This window comes from Mesoplodon bidens (assembly GCF_964165515.1).
Source record: "Mesoplodon bidens genome assembly, chromosome: 15".
NCBI lineage: Eukaryota > Metazoa > Chordata > Mammalia > Artiodactyla > Ziphiidae > Mesoplodon > Mesoplodon bidens.
Genome location: NC_138171.1, coordinates 86924796 through 86950206, shown reverse-complemented (window position 1 = coordinate 86950206; position 25411 = coordinate 86924796). Strand labels below are relative to the sequence as shown.

Genomic DNA, 25411 nt, shown 5'->3' with positions numbered 1-25411 from the left:
AAATTACATTCCAACCAGGGACACAGATAAAAACAATGTAAAGAGGTAAGACAGGCGGTATTCCAGAAGGCGGTAAGCACCATGGAGAACAAGAAAGCAGGCAGAGGGGCAGCCATGAGGACAAGCCAGGGGCACCTCACCCAGAAGGGGAGCCAGGGAGTGCACGAGGGGCTGCCCAGGAGACGAACAGCGAGTGCAAAGGTCCTGAGGTGGGACTGTGCTCGGACCGTCCAAGAAAAGCAAGGGAGGCCCCCGACCCAGAAACGTACCTGGAGATGCAAACAGTCTCCAAAAAGAACAGTGAGGTTGGGGGCCTCACGCTGTCAAGGTGGTAGGTATTGGCGCAGACGCAGCAGATGGGCCGCGTGGCAGAGACTCTAGACCAAAGCTGAGCCCAGCGACTGATTCTCAAAGCGATCCCCGGACACCCGGGTGGGAAGACGAGCCCTGCCCCCTCACAACACATGTGCAAACTCACTGACGGGACCGTAGGTCTTCACGTAAAAGCCTCTAGGAGAAAGCAGGAGATCACAGCCTTGGGGGAAGCAAAGATCTCTCAGGACAAACAAAGCGCTAAGCACAGAAGAAAAAATGGACAGATCAGGCTTCATCAAAATAAAAAACTTGTGCGTATCGAAAGGCAGCATTAAGAAAATGATTAGAAGAAAACAATCTAGTTGGAAAATGGGCCAAAGATTCCCATAGACGTTTCACCAGGGAAGATGCACAGATGGCCGGTGAGCGGGTGAAAATGTGCGGGGCGTCGCCAGTCTCTAGGGAAACGCGGCCACACCGAGATGCCACTCACACCCGTGACAACGCTCTAATCAGTCGGGGAGGAACGGACGTTAGGAAGCACAGAAGCACTCAGGAACACGCACGTGGGGCACGCAAACCGGCACAGCCACCTTGGAAGACCACTTGGCAGTTTCTCAGAGTTAAACCTAAATCTACCACAGAATCCAGCAACTCCATGCCACCCAAGAGGAACGTAAACCTACGACCACACACAAACTCGGGTCCAAATGTTCCCAGCAGCCCAGGAGTGGGAACAACCCACGTGGGCACCAGCTGACTAGGGACACACACCACGGCGCACGTATGCAGAGGAGCGCATGACACAGAGAAATGACGCGACAGGGAGGACCAGGCGGTGGAGCCAGACACAGACGCCCATGTGCTGCGGGACCCCCTTTCTGTGAGGTGTCCGGAAAGGACCCATCCACAGACAGAAGGCGGGTCAGCGGCTGACAGGGCTGCAGGGGGAGCAGACACTGACTGCGAACGGGAAAAGGGATCCTTCTGGGCTGACGGAAATGTTCCAAAGTTAGACTGTAGGGACGGCTGCACAACACGGTACATTTACCAAAAGTAACCGTACATGCAAAACAGGTGAAGGTTGGGAGTTTAGGTTTTCTTTCTTTTTTTTCTTTTTTTTTTTAGAGACTATTAGAGGAGTGTTAGGTTCACAGCAAAATTGAGCAGAAGCTACAAAGATTTACCCCAAAACCAACACACAGGCCTCCCGGCAGAAGGGGTGCATTTGTTACAGCTGATGAACCTACCCTGACTCAGCACAGATCACCCCAGTACATAGTTGACATTACTGCTCACTCTGGGTGTTGCACCTCCGATGGGTTTGGACAGACGTGTAATACATGCACTCGCCACCGCAATGTCACACAGAACTGCTGCACTGCCCTACAACTCCCCTGCGCTCCACCTACCGCCCCCCAGCCCGGGCCACCACTCATCTGCCCCCTCCAGACTGTCACATAGTTGCAGTCATACCAGACTGGCTTCTTTCGCTTAGTGACATGCATGTAAGTTTCCTCCACCTTCTTCATGACTTGATATAGCTCCTTTCTTTTTAGCGAGAATAACACTGCATTGCCTGGATGGACCGCAGTTTATTTATCTGGTCACCTACTGAAGGCCATCTCGGTTGCTTCCAGGTTTTGGCAGTTACAGGTTTTCGTGTGGACACCGAAGTTTTCCACTCCTTTGGGTAAATGCTAAGGAGAGTGACTGCTGGATCATATGGCAGTTTGGTAAGAAGCCACCAAGCTGGCGCCCAAAGCGGCGGTGCCATTCTGCATCCCCACCAGCCACGGATGAGGGTTCCTGCCGCTCCACACCCTCGCCAGCCTTTGCTGTCGTCACCGTCTGGATCTGGGCGGTTCTGATTGGTGTGTGTGCAGGATCTCACTGTAGTCTGGGGACTTCAGTTCCCAACGCGCTAATTCTGCGATGCCCAAGGGACACCAAGCGGGGGGTGTCACGCTGAGAGCTGGGAGCCTGACAGGGACGCACGGGGACCCCACTGATGCTGCAGACACAGCTCTTCTCTAGACAGAGGCCCAGTGGGGCCGCTTCTGCCAGGGACGCTCCCGCCCTCCGGTCTCCTGAGCGGGTGGCCCTGCCCCGGCCGTTGTCTCTGTCCCTGAAGCGGTGGAGAGGAGGGCTGGGTGGGGCATGTTGGTGGGCTGGTGACTAGGCTGTGTCAGGTCTGCCCGGGGCCCAGGACACGGGTCCCAAGTCCAAGCGGCGGGGCCACCGGGACGGTTAGTGTGGAACAGGCGCAGCAGAGCGCAGAGCAGGGGCGGGGGCGGGGGCGGGGGCGGGCCCGCCCCTTCCTCTGCTCGACTGTCTGCAAACCCGGAGATTAAATTACACGCCTTCTTTACAACTCCAATTAAACGCCTAATTGATGGTGTTGCCCTTTAATTACCTGACACCGAGAATAAACAAACAGTGCTGAGAGGGAATGGCCAGGGACACAGTGACTAAAATGCCAACCGGTTTGCAACAAAGCGCACTGCCTGGAAGCAGCCGAGGAGGGGCCTCGCCCTGGCGCCCCGGCCTCGCACCCACCCCAGCGGGCTGACCAGGCCCACCTTCCCCTCTCATTTCCTCTCCGGGGCTACAGGGGCTCTGCGGACATCGGCGTGGCCTCGAGGCTGGCCCGGGGCCGGCTGAGAACACGGCCCCCCACCTGCCCTGGGGCGTCTCGGGATCCGCAGGAGACACGTTGCAGACGGTGCCAACTGCGCAGCAGCTCCAGGCGCTCGAAGCCGCGGTGGCACCTCCCTCAGGCCGACGTGCCTCCGCTCTGACCCACCAGCGAGGACAGCGCCCGCCCCTGCTCACTCTGGGGGAGTCTGTGCAGACCCTCTCCCCTCTGGCTCACGGGCCCGCGGCACTGAGGAGGGCCGTGCCCTGCCCAGGGGGTGCAGTGGGGCTGGAATCCAAGACCTCCGCCGCCTGGGCCACCTGGCGACGTCCATCCTCAGCTTCCACGGTCTTCTCTGGGGCTCAGGTCCCGTCTCCGAAGTGGACGCTTTAGCCTGAGCCGCTGGTCACCTTCTGTGACTGAGTCGGGGCAGCTGCCGGGCCAAGGACTCTTGGGCCATTCCTGTCTCTCCAGACAGAGGACATTCTGCCTGGCAGGCTCTTGCGCGGCCGGGTCGATGGGGCTGGAGGATGGCAGCTGTCACCGTTGTCACCTGTTCCCGTGGGCTCTGTGCTCCGGGGATGCAGTCACGACAGCCTGGAAGGGTGACCAGCCTCAGCTCAGAGCCGAGGGGGCTGAGGGGTGGCAGATACTGGCCCCGGTCACACAGCGGGGCCTGCAGCGGGCATTCCGGGAGTGAGTGTAGCCGGTTCTGCCTCTCATCAGCCGAGACTCGGGACCTGCGAAGCCAGGACAGCTGCCAGGAAGCTACGGCAGCTCCTCCCTCACCGGCTCAAGAGGCCCTTTCCTCTGGGACCAAAAATTCACTTAAATGAACAAAAAGAAATTCATGAAGCTAAGGGTTCCAACTACCCCAGGGGATGGAAACCTCCCTCACATTGTGTCCATCTATCTGTCTGTCTGTCCGCCCGTCAACACCTTAGGGCCGGCACTGGGCGAGGCGGGCACACAGCTGGACCACAGCCCCGCAGAGCAGCGCCCAGAGTCAGAGGGCCGTGCACCCTAGGCCCCCGCACTGCTGTTTCCTCACCCTGGCACCGAGGCCCCTCTGCTGCTGACAGGTGGCCAACCTCCCCACGGGGACACGGGGTCGTGAGCCGTCTGGCAGGTGGGAAGCAGGGTTGGGGCGGAGCGATCTTGGATGCAGGAGTTGGGGGAGACCGGGACCCAGGGCCCCGAGCCCGGGCTGAAGGGCAGGGTCACGGGGACCTTGTTCAAAGGAGACGCGAGGGGTTCTGTCTACACCGGGCAGACGGCGAAGGCTGTTTCCCCACTCCCCCCGCTGCACACGGCTGTGTACTGGAAGCAACGCAGAGGCGACCACGGGAGGACCCTGAGAGCGGGAGGAGGGTGGAGGGGCCTGGGCCCCGGGGCGGGGGGAACAGCACCCAGAGCACCAGGTAGACTCACAGGCCCACCAGGTGGAGGAAGGTGGCCTGGGTCCCGTGTTTCTACACCCAGCCCAGCAGCGGCCGGTGGCCGGGGCGGGACTGGTGCCAGCAGAGGGGCTCGGAGCACCCCGACCCCTGGCCAAGAAGGGGGGGCCCTGCCTGGGGCCCCTCTTTGCTCCACAGGCCTGATGCTCCCCTCACCTACCCAGAGACACAGAATGCGACGAAGCTTTAAATTCTCCTACCAAAGTAATTTATACCTTTAATGCAGTGTCAAGAAAAACCAAATCCTCAACGGCTTTTTCTTGAACTTGACAAAGCACTTTGAAATTCATTTAGAATAACAAACAGGTAAGAAAATCTAAATGAGGGGAAAATAGGGGAAACGCCATGTTCTACACCAGATACTCAAACATAATTTCAGTTATAATTACTAAAAATATGGAACAGAAAAATGGAATAAAAAAACAGAAACCATGGAAACAGATAGGGATACATTACAAACTACAGGGCAAGGAACGATTATCTGGTAAATGGCACTCACTACAGCAACTGTCTAGTGACCTGGGGAAAAATCAATTTAAATCTTGACCATACACCATGTACCGAAATAAGTTCCAAGTAGATTAGATTTTTAAATATAAAACATAAGCCAAAAAAAATCACGGAAGAAAATAGAACTATTTATCAAATCACTAAAGAACTTTCTAAGCTTAAATGGAATAAATAGATGAGATTCCAAAATAAGTTAAGACTTTCTATACAAAATAATCACAAAGAAGAAAGAGAAGTTAAGCTTCTATACAAACTGAATAAAAAAAGAGGTGAAGGAGCTCTGATCATGACGAGACCTTTCAGGAAAGAGGAAATAAAATATTCTTCCTTATTAGTAATTAAGTGAGATGCCCTTTATATTAAAAGATTTTAAACATGCATAACCCTGACATTTGGGGTGGACATTCTGCAAGGTTTAACCCAGGTGCCAATGTGTGTGACGGCCCCACCACTGAGACTCGGGACAGCCCACCACCCCGAGCACTTCTCTGCCACTGGCACCCCCCAGCCCAGCCCCCAGGGCCAGTGGTTCGTCTCTGACTTGCTCCCTTCCCCGTCCAGCACGTCTACCCTTAGAGCCCTGCACCCTGGGACCTCGGGGCTTCTCTCGGACCATTTACGGAGACCAGCACGTTGGCTGTTGGCTATTTCAATGCTGAGCGGCAGGACGGGCGGCTGCACCAGGCGGTTGATCTGTTCACCGGTTAAAGGACATTTGCGTGGTTTACAGCTTTTGGTGACTATGAGTGATCCTGCTGAAGAGTCACGGGCCCCAGGTCTGGGGAAGGATGAAGAAAGTAAATCCACCTGGCCTTTCACAAAGGCACTGATCCACCTGGAGGGAAGCAGGCGACAGCCGATCGCCGACCCAGAGACACAGAAGTACAGGCAGACCGCAGAAGGAGCAGAACCCCAGCATCGCCGACCCAGAGCTGACTTCCCTGTATTAACTGCAGCTCTGAACCAGCTTGGGCAGAAAGGACAGCTTCACGACGGCACGTCCGTCACCCGTGAACGTGGTGTCTCTCCATTTCTTTAGAAATCCTTTGACTTCTTAATCAATGCTCTGTCATTTTCAGTATATAGCTCTTCTACGTGTTTTGTTAGAATTATACCTAGGAATTTCGTTTTGGGGACAGTGAATAGGAATGGTATAATGTCTTAGATTTCAGTTTCCACATGTTCACTGCTAGTATATACCATATACATATTATACACACACATATCATATATAAAGTGAATTCAGCAAGGTTGCAGGATACAAGATCAATACACAAAAATCAACGCTGAACTCACTTCGTTAGTTAGTTTTGTTTTGTTTTGTTAACTTCTTGGGATTTTCTATGTAGACAAACATGTCACCTGCAAAGAGGAGAAGTTCTGCATGCCCTCCCTTTCCTTACTGCTCTGTCTGGGACTTGCAGTGCATCTAATCAGGGTGGTGAGAGTGGACATCGCTGCCTTATTTCCGACCTTAGGAGAAAAGCTCTGACTCTGACCGTAAGTGTGATGTCAGATGGAGGGTTTGTGGCCGAGCTGCATCTGGTTGAGGAACTTCCCCTCTTTTCCTAGTTTGCTGGGTTTTTATCAGTATTGAATTTTGTCAAATGCTTTCACTCCACCAAGTGATTTGATCCTGCTGATTTGGTGGATTATATCAACTGACATTTGAAGGCTGAATCAGCCCTGCATTCCTGGAACAAACAAATAAATCCCTGTAGGTTTTGTTCTTTGTCTTGTCACTGATTTTGAAATTAGAGTAATATTGGCTTCATAAAAGGAGTTGAAAAGTACTCTCTATTAAATTTTCTGGAAGAGACTGTACAAACTGGTGTTCATTCTTCTTTAACTGTTAGGTAGAGTTCACCAGTGAAGGTTGGTTTTTTGAAAGCTTTGTGATCATAGATTCGATTTGCTCAATAGTTACAGGATTATTCTGACTATCTACTGCATATTGGGTGAGTTTTATAGTTTTGAGTGTCCTGAGGTGGTGGTGGTCGTTGTTTGGACGCTGGTTCCACTCGGTCTGGATGCAGAGAGAGTGGGGAGAAGCCTTGCTTTCTGGCCCGAGAAGGAAGTGGGAGGAGGCCGCGCTCCTGGCTGTGCTCAGCCTGTCCTGTCCCGGCACCAGGCCATCTTGCGGAGGCGCAGCTGTGACCGGACAGGTGCCAAGACCCTCGAGGGAGGGCCCTCTCTCTATGCGCAGGGCTGTGGCCCCAGGAGAGGGGGGCATCCCCACTGCCCTCCTCTCTGTCCCCACCCCCAGCTGGCGGTGGCCGTGGACACTGCTGTGGTCGTGGGAAGGGCCTGGCAGGGCAGGGACGCAAAGGCCTGAACGTCTGCCCAGGGGCCTGTGAAGGGGGCCCTAGGGAACCAGGGAACGTCGGAGCTGAGGGAGAGGGAATTCCACGTTCCACTGTGCCACGCAGACCCCAAAAGGCACCTCTGAGCTGGGCGTGTGGGGCTCTGACCCTGAAGGGCCGTGAGGCCTGCACTGTGGGTCAGACCACTGCCCAGGACCTAACGGCTGAGAGGAGCACAGCAACGGCTCTGAAACTGAACTGACGGTAGAAGCACAGCCCTTGGAAGGTGGCGGGAGCTGCTGATGGGCCCACCTGGCAGACGCCTGCTGAAACCCAGACCCACAGGATGTACGTTCTCCAGAACTTCACAAAGACCTGAAAATGTTCAAAATGTCCAGGACACAATTCGAAACCAAGCAGCATATGAAAAACCAGGAGAACGCAGACCTGCTGGGAAGAACCCAGCCAACGGGCACCGACCCCAGGTGACAGAGACGCTGGGACCGTCAGGCGCCTGGGGCAGGGTGGGGAGAGCGGCTACGAGCCGTCCTCGGTCTCCCTGGAAGCGGCACTGCCCGACACTGGGCTGCAGATCCTGTCCCCCCGACCCGTGATGTCCGTCGCGTCCATCACACCACACGCTGACCCTCAGCTGGGGGCCCGTGTGTCCTCTGTCCCCTCACCATCACCCACACCTACCATCCGGCTCGATGCATGCGTCCGTCAAGCTCTCTTTTTCACACAGAAAGGAAATGATCTGAATTATTACAGATTCTCATCAAAAGCCACGGAGGCCAGAAGGCAGAGAAAAGAGGAAACGGCTGACCCAGAACTTCACACACAGCACAGATGCCCTCCAGGAAGAAGGGCAAGATAAAGACACTGTCAGACAAAGGGAAACCACGAGAGTATGTTTCCAGAACACTTGCCCTGAAAGAAATGCCAGGGAAGCTCTTCCAGCAAAAGGACATGATACCAGAGGAAAACTTGTCACTTCAGTAATGAAGGAAGAGCGACAGCAATTCTGAATGTCTCGGTAAAAACCATGAACTGTTTCTTTCCTCGTATGTTCTTTAAAGTATGAATGACAACTAAAATCAATAATTATAACATTTTACGGTGGGTACATACAAATGAGCCCTACTACAAGGAGGGGGGCGTGGGAGACCTGTGTCGTGATAAGACCCTGACATTCCAGGATCTCATCATCCTCAAGTGGTAAAATATTAATTATAAGTGCACTGCGAAAAGTTAGGTATGCATATTGTAATCCCTAGAGAAGTCACTTAAAGTATCTAGGGCTTCCCTGGTGGCGCAGTGGTTGGGGGTCCGCCTGCCGATGCAGGGGACACGGGTTTGTGCCCCGGTTCAGGAAGATCCCACATGCCGCAGAGCAACTAAGCCCATATGCCACAACTACTGAGCCTGCGCTCTAGAGCCTGTGAGCCACAACTACTGAGCCATTGGGCCACAACTACTGAAGCCCTTTCGCCTAGAGCCTGTGTTCCACAACAAGAGAAGCCACAGCAATGAGAAGCCCACGTACCGCAACGAAGAGCAGCCTGTGTGCAGCAACAAAGACCCAATGCAGCGAAAAAAAAAGAGTGCCATAACCTAAATCTCACATCATATGCAAAAATTAACAAAATGGATCACAGATTTCAATGCAAAACTAAAAGACTTAGTGCAGAAAACATAAAAAACAGGGTCTTGACCTTGGGTTTGGCAAAGTTCTTACATCTGACTCCTATAAGAGATAAACTGATCACCTAGAGCCCATGCTCCGCAACAAGAGAAGCCCCCGCTCGCCACAACTAGAGAAAACCCGTGCGCAGCAACGAAGACCCAATGCAGCCAAAAATAAATTAATAAATAATTTAAAAAAATGTTTGCTCTGAGAAAGACACTGTTAGGAAATGAAACTCCCCAAACTCGAGCCAAAGACAACAATCCTACAAAAAATGAGCAAAAACTTGAAGAGAGACTCTACCCACCCAGGGGGATACAGGAATGGCTAACATGCGACAAAAGATGCTCCACATCTCACCCGTCAAGGAAATGCCAGTTAAAACGTGGTGGACTCCACTGCACACACCTCAGGACGACGAAGGGCCCCGGACTGGTGCCGCTGCGGAGCCCCACCCCGGTGCCGGTGGGAGCGCGGGGACGCACGGCCGGCCACGAAGCCAGTGGCCCTCTAACCACGTGACCCGGCAATCCTGCCCCCAGCACCCGCCCTGAAGAAACGCACTAGCGCTCACAGGAACACGCACAGTTACTTCCTGTCTTCGGTTTTCAGGTTTGCTAAGGGTGTCTGGCTGCATCTGACCCACCGTCTTGTGGGCTCAGGTTCTGACATCAGCTCGGTGCGAAGCCTCTGCAGTGCTTTTAAGATCCACCTGGTGCGTGCGGCTTGGGCTGGCCAGACAACGGTGCCTCAAGGACCCCAGGAGGCCTCCCCGCCACCTGCTGCAAGGCCGGGAGGTGACGGGCGCAGACGGCAGCACTGCTCTGCTGGGGCGGCAGGGAAGGGAGGAAGCCTGAGACCCGGCACCCCTGCTGCTCCCGGTAACCCACCCGGGAATGGGCTGGGGCGCAATTCCCGATTCTCGCCTCCGCCTCCTACTTTCCCGCGGTCTTCCTGCCTGTTCTGAGGCGGCCCCTCCAGCAGAGGACAATGAGCTGGGGAAGCACAGGGCAGGACTCCTCGCTGCAGGCTGGGGGCTCTCGGCTGCTCCCCAAAGGCTCTAAGTGGCCAGAGGCCAGCACCTGAGCCGAGCACAGCTCCCGGATCTACGTGACAGCCACCTCTAAGCCTCGGGCAGCCAAACCAGGGGCCACAGCAAACCCCGAGTCCATCACCTCGTGCCGGGCGCCGAGCCACGTGGAGCCTCAGCGCCCTCACCAGTGACCCACAGCTGTCTGGGCCTCCTTGCCCCCCGTGACGCCTTCCTGAGCGAGTGCCAGTCCAGGACGGCCTGCTCCCGCCAGGTGCCCCCCTGCCCCGCTGCAAACACAATCCCCACAGCCAGGGCCTGCTCTGAGGCCGCCTCATTCCCGTGGCTCTTCCCTTGCTGCCGTCCAGCTGGCCGCTGCGTGGCTGCCGGCTCGGGAAGCAGGTGCTACGGCTTCCAGAGCCTCAGCGAGTCCGCACTATCTCCCCAGCTGCCATCACACCTGCACTCATGGAGGCCCGGGGGACAGCAACGACTCAGAGAGGCCCGCCCGCCACGCCCCACATCCGGAGAGCCCAGCTGGCCCTCGCCCCGTCCTCGCCCTGCCGGGCCGGCGCCAGCTGAAGCGGGATGGGGGTGAGCCCCCGTCTGGAGAGAGGAGCAGAACCAAGGTGAAGCCCAGGCAGCGCAGCTGCTGCAGGGGTGCCCTCCCCCCTGGGCAGAACGGACGGGCCACAGGGAGGGGCCTCGGCGTCCCTCCTCCAGGGACCTCTCGGGATCAGCTGCGCCGCACAGTCAGGCAGAGACAAATTTGATTGCCTTCCGTGTGTCGCTCTGACAAGATTAGATTATTTTAACATTAATTCTTTACCTAATTAAACCACAATGAACAATCTCTCCGGCCCAGGCTGGGTAAGGTGTGGGGTCATGCAAGGAGCACAGCCAGTGCTGGGGGCTGAGGTTTCAGGCTCCTGCCAGCCGAGGGTGCGGCCTTGGTAGGGGTTCTTTAGCGACTCCTTTGTCAAAGGTCCAGGAATGCCCGGAGACAAGCATCCCCTGCGTGTCGGAACGCAGTCACCTGAGGCTGGGCACCCTCCATCCCCAGCACCCCAAGCGGCTCCTGGTGTGGTGACGGCAAGCCTGGAAGTCCTAAGGAGACGGGGGCACCCTGTGCCGCTGGTCCGGCTCCATCCCGGCCACCCAGCTCCGTGCTTGCGCCACTGCAGAGAGCACGCCCACCCACATGACCCCCGGGGGCCTTCTGCAGGCCCAGCTCAAAGGCCACGCTGTGTGCACGGCAGACAGGACCCGTCCAGAGGTGGGGCAGGCTGGCCCGCGAGGCCCACAGGGGAAAGCGGGTGGTGTATGTGGGGGGAGGCCTTGGCCGGTGCCCTACTCTCCAGGACGCGTCTTTGGAGGTCAGGGGCCTCCACGTGCTGAGATTTCTTTCTATGGTTGGAGGCAGGTCGCAGCTCAGAGCCCTGGGTACTGAGGCAGATGCGGGGGGCCCGGAGAGGGAGTTTGCCAAACTCTGCCTCTGCCTGGCAAGGCAGAAATAGACACATGTGGCCTCCCCTCCACAGAGGCCAGCACCTAATCACCACGCTCAGTCCACAGGCCAGCCACCCATTCGGCTATGGCAGCGCCACCGGCATCTGTCTCCCGGGTGCTTAAGAGCCACCAGCGAGGCACCTGGCTGCTCTCATGGCTCCCCGGGGGCGGGGCTGACCCTGGGCTGTGGGGAGCGGCCAGCGCCCTGAGCCTCAGCTGCTCCACTGGCCAACAGATGGCACGTGCGGCTGGGCTGAGCGCGTGGACGGAGGGCCACAGGGTTTCTGCAAGCGCTGGACACCCCCTGGAGCGAGGCCGTGGGTCACTGCAGGCTACGAACCTGGTGGCGGGGCTCCCTTGCCCATGTGGCTTCAGTGGGGACGCTCCCCTGAGGATCCTGAGAGCTGACCTGGCCGCCCTCCTCTTGGTCCCACGAGGAGAGAAACGGGGTGACCGAATGACTCCTTTCCCGCCCACACTCTGGTGGGCTGCCAGCCTGCTGGGTCCAGCCCAGGACGGGTCAGCACAGGGCACCCTCCACCCTGCTGCCCCGGCCCCACTGGGTCCACGCAGCTCCTAAACGAGGCTCCAGCTGCTGTTCTCAGCCTTTGCTGCCCCGTCTCCGTCATAGGACTGGCCCAAGCCTCTGTGGAACTGGCACTCGCCAGGCTGTCACATGACTGCTGTGAGGTTTGTTTTAAACTTTACGCTTTACTTTTATTCCCACGTGCGTGGTTTAGAGCCCAGTCACGCCCCGTAGGTCCTCTCCTCCTCCGGCCAACGACTCCGATTACCTTGGTATTAAGTGGCTGACCCCCTGCCGGCTCACACGTGCCCCTCCTCCCATCACCATCCTCCCAGGACCCAGGACTGTTAACGACGGTAGGTGCTGCTGGAGCTGGGCTGTAGCAGACGAGGATTCCTCGCTGTTTCCTGCACAGCGTCCTGTCCTCCCCGGAGCTGACGCTGTCCTGTCTTCCGTTCGCTGACTTTTCTGTGCACCCATCGCTAATGCAGCCGAACCTCTTTGCTGACCCACGTGGGAGCTTCCTAACCCTGTGGTGGCAGCAGATGTAAACAGGAGATGTGAGATGGGCACCCCGGGCAGGGCGGTGGCTCCGTGCAGCCAGGACAGCAGGCCCAGGGGCGCAGGGCACGCGGCATGGCAAGGCCTGGGCCACAATGCCCCCTGAGACACGGGCCAGTTACGTCCTGACGACCCCCTGGCCTGAAAGAGGCCCAGAGCCTCTGACCGGCTCCAGCCAGGGCCTGCCCCTCCCCAACGTGTGTCCCAGGCTGGCGTCTCGGGCTCTCTGCGCTTCGCCTCCTCTGCTGGTCTGCTCGCTCTGCTGGGCGCGTCTCTGACAGCCTCCTGAGACGGGGCGCGTGGTGAGCTGTTCCGGGCTCGCTGGAGCACGGGCACTGGGCCGGAACCTGGAGCAGTGCCCACAGCTTTCCAGCACCAGGGCTGCTGCTGGGAAGGAAACTCTTCTGATCCCTGGCCTTTGACAAGTGACCCGCTTTTCCCCTGGGGGGCCCCTTCATCCACCCACACGGAAACGGCCTCATCGCCATGCGGTGCGGAGTGACCTGTGGCCCCGCCTCTCCTGCAGCCCTGCGACTCGGCAGACCGCGCAGCCCGGACGCTCCTCTAGTTTCCTCAGCTTTTTTCTCCTGCTTTCCAGCTGGTCGCCTTGTTCTTCTACTTTTCAGATAAACCTTCTCAGTTTCATCTCATAAATCCGCTATTTAGATTTTCATTTAACTCGTGGATATTTCTAACTTCCAGACGTTTGTTGTTTTTCATTTTGAAAAAAATTAAAGTCTCTTGCTTGTGCTTTGCTGCTGAAAGTCCGTCCTTGTCTCTCTGAGGACACGGTGTTTTGGAGGTTCCCTGCACTCTGGTGGCCTGCGTCCTCCAGGTGCGTTTTTCTACTTGTTGCTCTGGCTCCCTGGTCACAGCCAGCGGTGGGTCCTCCTGGCCTGTCAGCTCCGCCCAGGGTCCGGCCGGCCGCCTACGGGGGCCTCCAGGGTCAGTGCTTTCGGGTCTCCTCCGGAGCTGGTCAGGCTCCAGAGGGCGAAAGGGGTGGGCAGGGGCGTCTGGGCATCCATCCACCAGCCTCATCCCTCAGCTCTGCTGCCGGCTCTCGTCCTGGATGGGCCCTGTCCACACCGTCTCTGGAGCCGCAGCTCACAGACACGGGGGAGGACGTGGGCTGCCCGCAGAACCAGCCGCCAGAGTCGCTGCCCCGGACCCCCGCGAGTTCTCACCCCGCGGGCCTGAGACGGCGCCCGAGGACCTGCATGCCCACATGTTCCTGGGGCGCCTGCTGCCCGCCTGGGAACCACCCCTCGGGAATGGCTGCTCCAGGAGAAGAAACCGCTGTGTTGACTTCCATTTCTCACTTCTGCTGGGAGAGAGGCCACGGCCCACCACGCAGACTTGGGTGAAGGTCTGGGAACCTTCCTGCCCCTTGATCACACCCCCAAGCAAGCGTCCTTAATCCTCCTGAGCTCAGACGGTCACGCCCCTCCCCAGCACCTCTTGCTGCCAATTCTGGGCCTTTGGGGAGGTTTGTGGCATAAGTCAGCCTGGTTCCTGGCTCGACTGCAGCTGCTTAGATTCCGTTTTCCTGAGTCTGCTCACCATTAGACCACCCGCCCACCGACCGTCCGGATTCCAAAGGTTTGCCATCGTCCCTCTTGCTGTGGGGCCTCGAGGAGGACGGTCCGAATGGCCGCCTCTGCCTGGATGCCCACAGTGTCTGTGGGCACATGCCACGGCGCCCCTGTGAGGCTGCGAGCAGCTGTGTCCCCAGAGCTGAGCACAGAGCCACTGGTCGGAAGGAGTGACAGACCTCACTGGGTAAATGATCTGTCGCGTTAGACGGTACACGTCCTTTCACAGAGTAAAGAGCCACCTCGAGGTGCCTGTGTCTGCATTTTCAGCTCGTGAATTTGTCAAGGACACACAGGCCGCTCGAGAAGAGGGGCTGGAGCCGTGGCTGGAAGGAACATGGGGAGAAAACAGGAATGCGGGCCTGGAAACCACAGCTCGGCCGCCCACTTGCTGAGGACCCTGTAAGAGGCCTCTCCTGGCTTTCACCGGGGAGGGCGGAACGCCGGCCACCCCCCCCACCCCACGGCAGTCTTTGCAGCTGAGCCGGGGTTTGGCCGCAGAACTGCCACCGGGGCACCTGCGCAGCCAACACCGCCAGTCCGAGCGGCACGGGGGGCTCTGTTTCTGCCCCAGGAATGGAAGGCCTGTGCTTTGCGGGCCGGGATGCCAGGATCCTCTCCATTTGGCTGCTGCCGGTGGAAACTGCAAAGTGAGGAGTTTGTGTAGGAAGCCAGCTGAACGGCCAGGAGAGCAAGGCAGCACCCCGGGGTGGCACGCGGGGGTCCTGAGCTCTGGGGGCCTCGCGCTGCGGCAGTAACCATCTCTGCTCCGACCTGCGGGAGGGAGAGAGCTCTGCCCTGGGCATGCCTCTGCACGTTTCTTGTCGTCGTTGTGTCTGGATGCTCTGATCCACAGAGCCAGCCCTGCACAGAGGCCACCGCCCCCTCTGAACACAAGATGGGAGAGGCCGGCGCAAGGTGTGAACGGGCGTGCGCGTGCGTGGTGCGTGTCCGTAGGAGGGCGTGCACTTCACATGACACACCCGTGCTCACTGTCCATGAGCCCAGCACGCGACCTCGGCAAAGCACCTGAAGGGCAGCTGCAATCCCGTAAAACCCAGAGGCGCAGAGTTCAGGTGGAGGCTGGCAAAGCCCACCGATTCTGCACCGTGGGGTCACAGCTGAACCCACGACGATGCACGAACCCCCCCCTCACAGAGGACACTGGGCCGAGGGTCCTGGGACCACGACACGCTCAGGAGGCCATGGGAATGGGGACAAGACGGAGAAGGATGGAACAGCACCAGGGGGCAGGGATGGAGCGTGGCTCCCGCAGGACGGCTGGGCTCAGCCTTGCCGTCGAGACCCTGCAGCTTTGGCCGGGTGGTGTAGGGAGCGCACAGCTGGGGCTCAAACTCAGGCCTGGCTGACCAAGCGCTTGGCCTCACAGAGCCCCTGTGCACCAGGTGCTGAGGGCGGCCTCCCACCTCCACGGTCTCACGGGGCGGTGACTGCTGACCTCAGGCACTTCGAGAAAGGCTGGTTCCATGCAAGGTAGACGGTGGAAGCAGATGGGCAGGAGGGGGGCTACATCGAAGACCCTGGTAACGGGCGACGCACAGACCTCTGCTCCAGACAAGAGGACGGCTGCACCCACTTCCCAACTCCAACCGCAGTGGGCACGCGGAGGAGATGACAAACACGGGCAGGGAAAGTGGGGAAGGGCTTCCCAGCGGAAAAGCCACTCAGAAATGCACGTGGCAAATGGCAAGAAAACAGCAGCCTGGCCCTCTCGACGCAGATGCCCTGCAGACATCACCGAGGGGGCAGCGAGCAGAGCCCTCCTCCCAGCCACCCGTGGGCAGTAGCGCTAGGCACCCTCCGACAGCACAGAGAGGCCGCAGGCGTCCCCTGGGCCCCAGCCTCCCTATGGGGCCGGACTGGGTGACCCCTGGGAAAATGGAGCCTCCAGAGGGTCCCCTCCCTCCTTGGCACTGATGGCCCGGCCTCTCTCTGCACTAGGGCGGGACCTGGTGACTGCGGCCTGCAGGGGACAGGCTCAGCGGTCACTGCACTGCCCTGGAGAGACGAGCTGCGAGGTCAGAGGCTGTGGCCCTGGGTTAGAACTGCAGAGCAGGTGAGACCCACGTGATAGAAAAGGCAGCTTCCTGGGTTCCTCCCAGGCCCCTGCAGAGGGCTCGCTGGGTCCCTGAAACGTACTCAGATGGTGAAAGATGGCTCCCGCTTCCACGGAGTACTGGGTTTACCCACAATTAACGGCAGGCGTATAAACTGATAAACGATACGAACTTGTTTCAGGGGTCGGGAGGGCTCCAGCCGTCTGGTCCTCACCGCGCCTGTGTCACCTCCTGCTGCTCTGCAGGCCGGCGCCACCAAGCCTCCGGCACAGCCCCGGGGATGCCCACGGCCTGGCTGCCTGTCTGAGGCTGGACGTACGGACGAACGGATGGACAGACGGGGGCCTACCTGTCACCTCCTTGGACGAGGGCAGCCCCGCGGCGGCCTCCAGGTCGGTGGGGACGGCGCCGCCGGCCTCCAGGGTGTGGACCAGCTCCCGCAGCCGCTCGCACTCCTCACGCAGCCGCTGCCTCGCCGCGCCGGCTGGGTTCAGGCTCAGGTGCAGCACCTTGGTTCTGCTCTGGTCGTAGTCACCCTGTGGGACCACAGGCAGGAGGTCAGAGCCCCTCACAGAACGAGAGCAAAGGGGGACCCGAGCCCGGCCTGTGGGGTCCCAGCCCCTCTCCCTGGGCTGTGGCCTCAATTAAATGGGGGAGAAACAGAAAGCCCACCCAACCCATCTTTGGAGCATCGTCAGAACTCAGCACATGAGCCCCCTTCTCTGAGTCTCGTCAAGGACCAGCTACTGGGAGGGAGGTCTCTTCAAACTGCGGTGCTTTCAGACACCATCAGCCAACAGCCTAACGCCTCTGGGTTCTCGCCAGCCTCTCGGCGACCCTCCTGTCTCATGGGCTTTAAGAGTGGGACCCGTTTTTTAAGATTTAAAAACAAACAAACAAAAAAAACCCAACTTACTAAAACTGTGACGCTAAAGCAGAGTCCCCACGTGCCTCACACGGTCCCGTTACTGACACGTGACATCAGTGCCGTGCATCTGTTACAGTTCAAGGGCTAACACTGACGCCATCCTAACTAAGCTCCCTACTTCCTTCACATTTCCTTAGTTTCCTCCAAATGCCCTTTTCTGTTCCCAGATTCTTCCTGCGGGACCCCACGGGACTTTCAGCTGTCTGATTTCCGTGGCTCCTCTGGGCTTTGTTTTGGGTGACCTTCAGAGTGCGGAGGATGCCGCTCGGGTGTCCTGAAGATGCCCTGCTGTCGGGATGTGGCCGACACTTTCCTCACCGTTACCTGGGGTCAAGGATTAGAGGAGGAAGACCCCAGAGGTTAAGTACCTTCTCATCACACCGTGTGGAGGCTCCACGCTACAAAGGTGACCTTGACCCCTGGCTGAAGTGTGTTTGTCCCCTTTGGAAGGAAGTCACCAGGCACACCCACACCTAAGGAGTCAGGGTTACGCTCCCTTCCAAGTTGACGAGACCCTCAACTGCCTGTTGACACATCCCACCTCTGCCCCTCCCGGCTGGTAGGAGCCCGCCAGCCACAGGGGAACAAGGTCAGCCCGGCAGAGAGTGAAGGGGGCCGGACATCAGGGCAGGCATTTGATTAAGTGGGTGCTGAACGGCCTGAAATCCACACGCAAAACCCAGGGCCCAGGGCGGCTGTGGCGACCTTGTGGGAGAGGCATCACCGCACGTTACAAATCTGCAGTGACCGAGGCAGGCGCTAAGGGCCAGTGGGGAAAGGACGGTCTCCCCAGTACGTGCTGCAGGGTCAACTGGATGCCCAGATGACCTTGACCTTGACCTCACACCTCACAAACATCACTCCTGAGTGACGGCAAATCTACACGCAAAGGTTTTAGGAGAAAATATAGGGACGTCTTTGTGACCCGGGAGTAGACAAAGGTTCTTAAACAAGGTTCAAAACGGGCTAAACAAGTGAAAGAAAAAATAAACTGGACTTATAAAAATTAAGAACTTTTATTTATCAAAAGAGTAAAAAGGGAACCAACAGAATGGGAGACACACGAAACACATAAACCTGACAAAGGACTCACATCCATAACATACAAAGAACCCACACAAATAAACAAGAAAAAGTCTGACAATTCAGTTTGTAAAATGGGCAAAAAAATGTGAACGGACACTTCACAAAAGAAGATATCAAAAAGCCGATGACACGTGAAAAGTAGCTCAAATGACTCACCAAAGAAACAGTGAAAAGCGCAGTGAGATGCCCGGTCGACACTGAACAGATGAGGTTCCAGGGCCTGCAGACCCCACGCTCTCGGAGAGTGCAGGGTGCACCCACTTGGAGGAAACCCTCGGCAGGACCCTGGGGTGAGCGAGTGCACGTCCCCGACCAGGAACTCAGAACCGTGACCCATCGCACCCAAATCACACAGGGCGGGGGGGTGGGGGGGGTCCCCACGGAGGACCGTGTGTCAGCGAGAGGGAAGGTCTGCACGTAGGACGACGCGGGCAACCCTCTCACACAGAGTGGAACAGACCAGCCGGACCTGGCGGACGGACACGGGGCGGCCGCTGACACACCACAGGCCGAGGGCGGGGCCAAGGGCAGAGCTGGGAGGGGACTCAGGTCTGTGCTGGTCTGGACGCTGGTGACCGAGTGCCGCCGCTGCGTGACGCTCCCTCGTGACGTGTGTGCTTTCCCGTACGTACACCGTGTCACTCAATACGAAGTTTCCAGAACGTGCACCAAGTGAGTCCGTGGGTGCTTCTAGGCACAGGCCAGCTCAGCCTCAGCCTTCCAGGCGTGAGCATCCGTGCATACCCCCGCCCCGCAAAGCTCACTGGCATCAGGTTTTGCCACCAAGAGTCACCCCAACAGATGGGAAGGGCCCAGGCGGTCAGCAAACAGACCACCGGCGAGTAAACCCAGGGGGCAGCGGCTGTGCTCCGCCAGCTGCTGTCCCCACGGCTCAGCCCCGGGTGTCTGCCAGGAGGGACAGCGCAGGTCGGACGCTTCGGAAGTCAAGGCAGAGGCCACGCCTCTTTGGTCATCACTCCCTGGGCCTCCCAGGGCAAAGGCTGAGGGGGGCCTGGGCCTCGGCGAGGGGAAGGCCTGGGCATCCCTCCCACCCAGTGCTGAGAGAGAGACATGGGAGTGTCCTGGGCTGAGGGGCAGCCGGCTGCTGGCCCAGGCCCGGGCCCGCCCGCCTCTCACAAGGGACGCTGGGCCAGCTGAGTGGGCATCTCCCTCCTGCCCGGACACTGAGATTCCTTCCTGGACGACCCAACCTCCCACCTGTGACTTCTGCCCGCAGCTCGCTCTTCCAAGGGGAACAGCAGACATGGCACCCTTCACTCAGGTCGTCAAATCCCCGGGAGGGAGGCCAGGGGCGGACACTTCATGCAGTGGAACAGTCCCAGCGCGGGAGCTAAGCTGCGTGGCCACCGCCAGCCAGCCCTCGGCCAGCCGCCAGCTCGGAGCCCCCGAAAGTGACCCCAAAAGGGAGGGAGGGGAGCATGGAGACACCCCCTCCCTGCCACAGGCAGAGAGAGGGCGGGAGAGGGGGAGAGAGCCTGGCGGAAGGCAGAGGGCTGGCAGCCGGTGCCTCACAGGCTTCTGAGAACCTTGTAAAAACCTCGAAGGATAAAGAGACATCCTGGAACTCCGAGTGAATCACAGGCTGTCAGGGTTGGAAGGGATCGTTATTTCATCCAATTCTAACACTCTGGGAGACACAGCCAGGCGTATGGAATCCATCTGCCCTGTGCACCCTGGCAGAGGGCCCCGCAGCAGACGGGAGGCGGGCCAGCTGCTGCGGGAGCTCATGTCCCCCGTAGGTCTGGGGTCAGGAGGGTACAGGGAGAGGACGAGGGCAGATGTGTTCTGCAAAGGGCCGGAGAGCACATGCGTCAGGTGGTGCCAGTCACACCATCTCTGTCCTAGCAGGTCAGCTGATGGGGAAGGAAGGAGGGAGGGGGGAAGGAAGGGGGGAGGGGGGAAGGAAGGGGGAGGGGGGAAGGAAGGGGAGGGGGAAGGAAGGAAGGGGGAGGGGGGAAGGAGGGAGGGGGAGGGAAGGAGGGGGGAGAGAGGGGGGAAGGAGGGGGAGGGAGGGAAGGAGGGAGGGGGGAGGAAGGAGGGAGGGGGAAGGAAGGGGGAGGGGGGAAGGAAGGGGGAAAGGGGGAAGGAAGCGGGAGGGGGAAGGAAGGAGGGAGCTCCGGGCACCCTGGACACACAGCCCCGCCCTGCACGGCCCCCTCCCGGCCCCCTCCCGTGTCCCTAATGCTGCTCTTCCTCATTTGTCTTCAACCCTTGAAACGTGCAAAGCAAAACCAGGCTGGCAGGCTGAATCCACCGGGCTCCACCCCTCTCCCCTTTACCTCAGATATTCAAGGGTCCCGCCTTCCCCCCAGGCCACAGGCTCTCCCAGTCTGGCCATGCTGACCACTGGCTTCACGCCCACCTCCCTGCCTCCCCAGGACTCACCTGCTGACACCCCGGGAGGGCCCGGGCAGGGAGCTGGGCACAGAGCCTGACCCCAAGGTCACCAGTGACCCTTGGCCGAGGCGCTGGACCTGTCGAGCCTCGGGATCATCCTGCCCAGCAGGTGTGGGGAGAATCGGGGAAGACGGTGCTGGGACATCAGGGTCGGGGGCAGGATGCCCCGCGGGCAGGAAGGGGTGCCACCTGCCCGCCCCACAGCGCACGGTTTCTGACCACCAGCTTCCCCTTGATGGGAACGAAGGAAAGCAAACACTGTGGTGGGTGAGAGGATTTAAGGATCAAAGGGAGAACCAGCAGGGCTTAACCAAACCAAGCCAGACGGCGGAGATGCTCGCAGCTCTGACGAACTGGGGGAAGGGACAAGCCTGCGAACCCTGCAGGTGCCCACGTGAGCGTCCGGCGCCGGAAGGTCGGGGCCTCTGCTCCTGCCCCAGAGTTATCAGACCCACAGCGCCCAGAATGCCCCCTGCAAAGGCCCTGCTCGCCCTGTCTCCAGGCCAAGGGGGGCATGAGGCCCAAGCCTGCAGGCGAAGGTGCCACGGAGCCACCCTGGGACGCAGGTCGCAGGGAGGGAGGCCTGGGGCCTCCAGCCCGGGAGGTGGCGGGGGTTAGCCCAGCAGGTCCACCTGCTGGAAGTAGTGTGAGAGCCCGGGAGAGACCGGCAGAGCCACCAGACAGACACTCGCGAGAAACAGGATGCCAGCTGCTTTAAGCCACTAAGTTGTGGGATGTTTGTAACAAGGTAGCAGGTAACTGAAGGAATCTCCCGAGGAGCGAGACGGAGCCCCAACCCCCGACCCGGGGGCCCCAGGGTCCCACCAAGGGGGTGGCAGCCCCCAGGCCCAGGCCTCTGTGACTCAGCCTCAAGCCCGGGTCATGACAGAGACAGGACAGCTGCACGGGGTCTGCTAACGCCGTTCTGCCCAGGGAGTGAGAGTGTCCACGGCCCCTGGGACTCACACTCTGACCCTCAAACTTACTACCAGGCGATGGCGGCCAAGACAGCGGAGCCGGCACAGGGACAGGTCGAGTGTCCAGAAGAGCCCCTGCCTCTACAGTTGGCCAATGCTCAACACGGGTTCCAAGGCCACCCACCAGGAAAAGGTGCTGGACAACTAATGGGACACCCGCATGCAAGAGCGTCAACCCAGATCCTAACCTCACACCACACACGAAAACGACCTCAAAATGGATAAAAAACCCTAAACTAAGAGCCAGCACCATAAAACACGTGGAAGAAAATACAAGCACGATGCTTCACGACACTGGATTTGGTCTTGGATTCTTCAATGTGACACTAGAAACAAGGAACAAAAGAAAAAGTAGACAAACTGGACTTCCTCAGAATGAATAACTGTCGTGCTTCAAAGCATACATCATCCAGGAAGTGAAAAGACAACCCACAGAGTGTGAGAAAATATCTGCAAGTCACTTATCTGATAAGAGACTTGTATCCAGAACATATGAAGAACTCTTACAACTAAGCAACAACAACAGAAAAAAAAACAAAACCAAAACAAACTTACGTAAAAACAGGCAAAGCATCTGAATAAATCTTTCTCCAAGGAAGACATACAAATGGCCAATAAGCACATAAAAAGACGCTCAGTGTCCCTGTCATTAGTAAGCGGGGGGACGGAGAAAAAAATCACAACGAGACATCACTCCGCACCCACCGAGGTGGCTAGAGTGACAAAGCCAGACAGCCTCAGCGAGGCAGCGAGAAACTGTCCTCCTACTGCTGCTGGGAATGGAAGACGGGGAGGCCTTTGCGGGAAACAGCTCCTCAGACAATTAAATACAGTTACCACGTGACCAGCAGTTCTACGCCCAGGTACGCCCCCGAGAATAAAAACACACGTCCACACAGAGACTTGCACACACATGTTCAAAGCAGCATCAATCATGATAACTGCTCAAGCGTCCAGGAGCTGACAAATGCCCTGACACAGTGTGGACCATCCACACGACGGAATATTATTCAGCCATAAAAAGGAATGAAGCACCGACACCTACTTCAACACAAATGATCTTTGAAAATACTGCGCTCAAAGAAGCCAGTCACAAAAGACCACATATGTGACTCCATTCATGTGAAACGTCCAGAATGAGGAAATCTACAGAAACCGAAAGCAGACTGGTGGTTGCTTAAGGCTGGAGTGGGGATAGGGGAGAGTGGGGTGACAGCTACAGGGAACAGGGTTTCTTTTCGAGATGACAAAAATGTTCTGAAGTTGTGCGCTGATGGTTGCTCATTATCTGTGAAAGTATGAAAAACCACTGAACTGTGCGCTTCAAAAAGGTGAGTTCTGTGATATGTAAATTGTATCTCAATAAAGCTGTTTTTAAAAAAGAGAAATGAAAGAAAATAGGGAAAACAAACAGTAGGACGTGTGTGGACGCTCCATCTGCTACCGAGAGTCTGGTGCGGCTCCAGGCTTCCCTCCACACGCCGCCCCAGCCTCCAGCGGGAGAGAGGCGCTTGGCTCCGCAGAAAGCGCATGCTGGGCGGGCCGGCCTCACTGCTGCGGCACAGGCGCTGCCCGCCACGTGTCTCCACGCCCCTGCGGTGACCCCGGCTTCCTGGCCTTGGCTCTCACACCCCCTCCAGCGCAAGGGCTCCTGCGCAGCCCCGCTGTGGCCTGGGACTCCACACCAAGACCCTACTCGCTATCAAGACCACCGTCCTCAGGGCAGGTCTTGGCACCTGGCTCTGACCAGCTGCCCTCCCTAAAATGGCCTGGCCGGAGCCCGGCCAGCCCAGCCGACTCAGGCCTGTGTCGCCTGGGGCCAGCCTGGACTTCCAGCGGGGCCTTCCAGAGGCGCCTCCTGGCTGGGCTGCGACAGCCCTGAGGGGCTGGGGTTTGCCACAGACCCTGCCACCTGGAACCTTGCACTCGGTGCTCAGGAAGCCAAGGCTGCAGAGTCCCTTTCGTCAGATGAGGGGGCCTGAGGCCGGCTGGTTCCCCCGGGGGGTCTGACGGGCCTGGAATGGAGAAGCAGTACGGACCACGGGGCCAGATGCTGTTCCCCGGTGCCGGGGTGGACCAGTCCCCATGGCCCAGCTGGACTGGACACGGGCACCTCGGGGTGCAAGGAGGCTACCCAGACCCCATCCTCCCTCACACAGGCCCGATGAGGCTGCCAGGGGTCAGGAGCCCACAGGACCATGTGGCCGGGCTGCGTGAGAGGGGGTCGAGGTCCAGCCCACCGGGGGCTCTGCTCTCTGCGCCGCCCCTCCCGGAGCAAGGGAAGCCCTCCCCGGCCACTCCTTCCTCCCCTCGTCCCTCCCTCCCTCCTTCCCTCCTTCCTTCCTTGGAGAGGAGGGTGGCATGGTGCCTGCAGCCAGTGAGGCGGGGGCTCCGTGAGGACAGGGCTTTGTCCCGCCCCCCAGACTAGTGAGGGGACCCCAGTGCCCCGTGAGGACCCACTGAGAGGAGGTGGCGGCGACGTGGCAGCAGCAATGCAGAGCCCCCAGCGCGCCCCCTCCCCGCTCCGCATGTCCACAGCGCCCACCAGCTCGGGACGCTTTAAACCCTGTCCTGTCACCTGTCTCCCCTAGAGGTTAGGGCTGCATGTCAAGTAAACGTTTGCAGGAGTGGGTGACAATTATGACTGCATAGCGTCCTGTGGTTGCGAAACCAGAGGCCCAGCTGGTGACCAGAACAGGGGAGTCACAGGGCCGGCTGGCCAGGGCCTCCCGCTCCCTGGGTCCGGGGAAGGGGTGCCGGCGGTCATCCCGGGCACGCAGGGCCGTGGGCACAGGGGGTTCATGGCGCCGTGAAGGGTGTGTCGGGGGGCAGGCGCCGCTGAAGCAGACGGAAGAGCACGAACAAATTTGCTGAAATCTGCTGCTGCGTGACAGCTTTGAGGAAGAAAGGGGAAAAATGGCTATAATCTTCTGCTAAAAATTTGTTGCCTTGTTTGATTTGCAGCTGAGGAAACTGTTGAGACACTGACGAGAATCTCAAAAGGAAAAGTTTTGAATCTCCCTTTGACGTGTGGGTGCAATTACTGGCTAAACAAAAACGTCCCACTGGCCGAGGGGGCAGAGAGACGTCCCCGTCTGTGACTGTGGAGGAACGGCCCCCGCGGTCCAGCTCCCCCTGCGCCCGCTCCAGCTGAGCCAGTCCTCGGGGAGCCCGCACGAGGGGCTGGGCCCCGCAACCCGCACGCCCAAGGCACAGCAGTACGTGCGGCAATGCTCCTCCCCGGGGCCGCAGCCGGCCCGCGGCCCTCCGCTCACGGGCGAGGGGGGCTTCTTCTCGGGCTCAGGTTCCGCGCAAGCTCAGACGAACAGCCACGTCCCCCTGCGTCCAGGCCACGGCTGAGTCCCCTGGCATCTGCCTCGCTCCTGTCTGTGTTCAAGTCCTGCCCCTAACCTGCTGGCGGCCCGGGCCTCTTGTCTTCCTGGGCCTCAGTTTCCATCTGCTGAAGCGTGAGGGCCGTGAACTTGATCTGTAAGGACCTTCCAAGCCTAGCACCTGGGAGACCTGGACGGAGGTCAGACCCGTGTGCCCTGTGGATGGACAGCGGCCGCCCCGGGCCGGCGAAGGGCTGCCGGGAGGGCGGACCTGCCACGAACAGTAAGAGACCCGGCTAGCAGGAGACAGAGGCCCACGGAGAGTCAAAAAGTCCAGTCAGACCGCCACCGAGCCTCATGCGTATTTACAAATCTCCTGGCCTCAAAACTAAATCAACATCTCTCCCAGCTGAAGGAAGACAGCTCAGGGAGAAAAGCAGGGGAGCTTCGGGGGTCCTGCTGGG

The 25411-nt window shown here is 58.7% G+C and overlaps 1 protein-coding gene across 2 annotated transcripts in view; it reads right to left on the bottom strand.

The window, feature by feature from the left end:
• MAD1L1 (mitotic arrest deficient 1 like 1) overlaps positions 1-25411 on the bottom strand; it is a 325699-nt gene that overhangs the window by 46294 nt on the left and 253994 nt on the right. For both annotated transcript variants that reach the window (XM_081255711.1, XM_081255710.1), the window contains exon 16: positions 16556-16742. In XM_081255711.1, coding sequence (XP_081111837.1) covers positions 16556-16742 — 187 coding nt within the window. The remainder of the gene's footprint in view (positions 1-16555; positions 16743-25411) is intronic.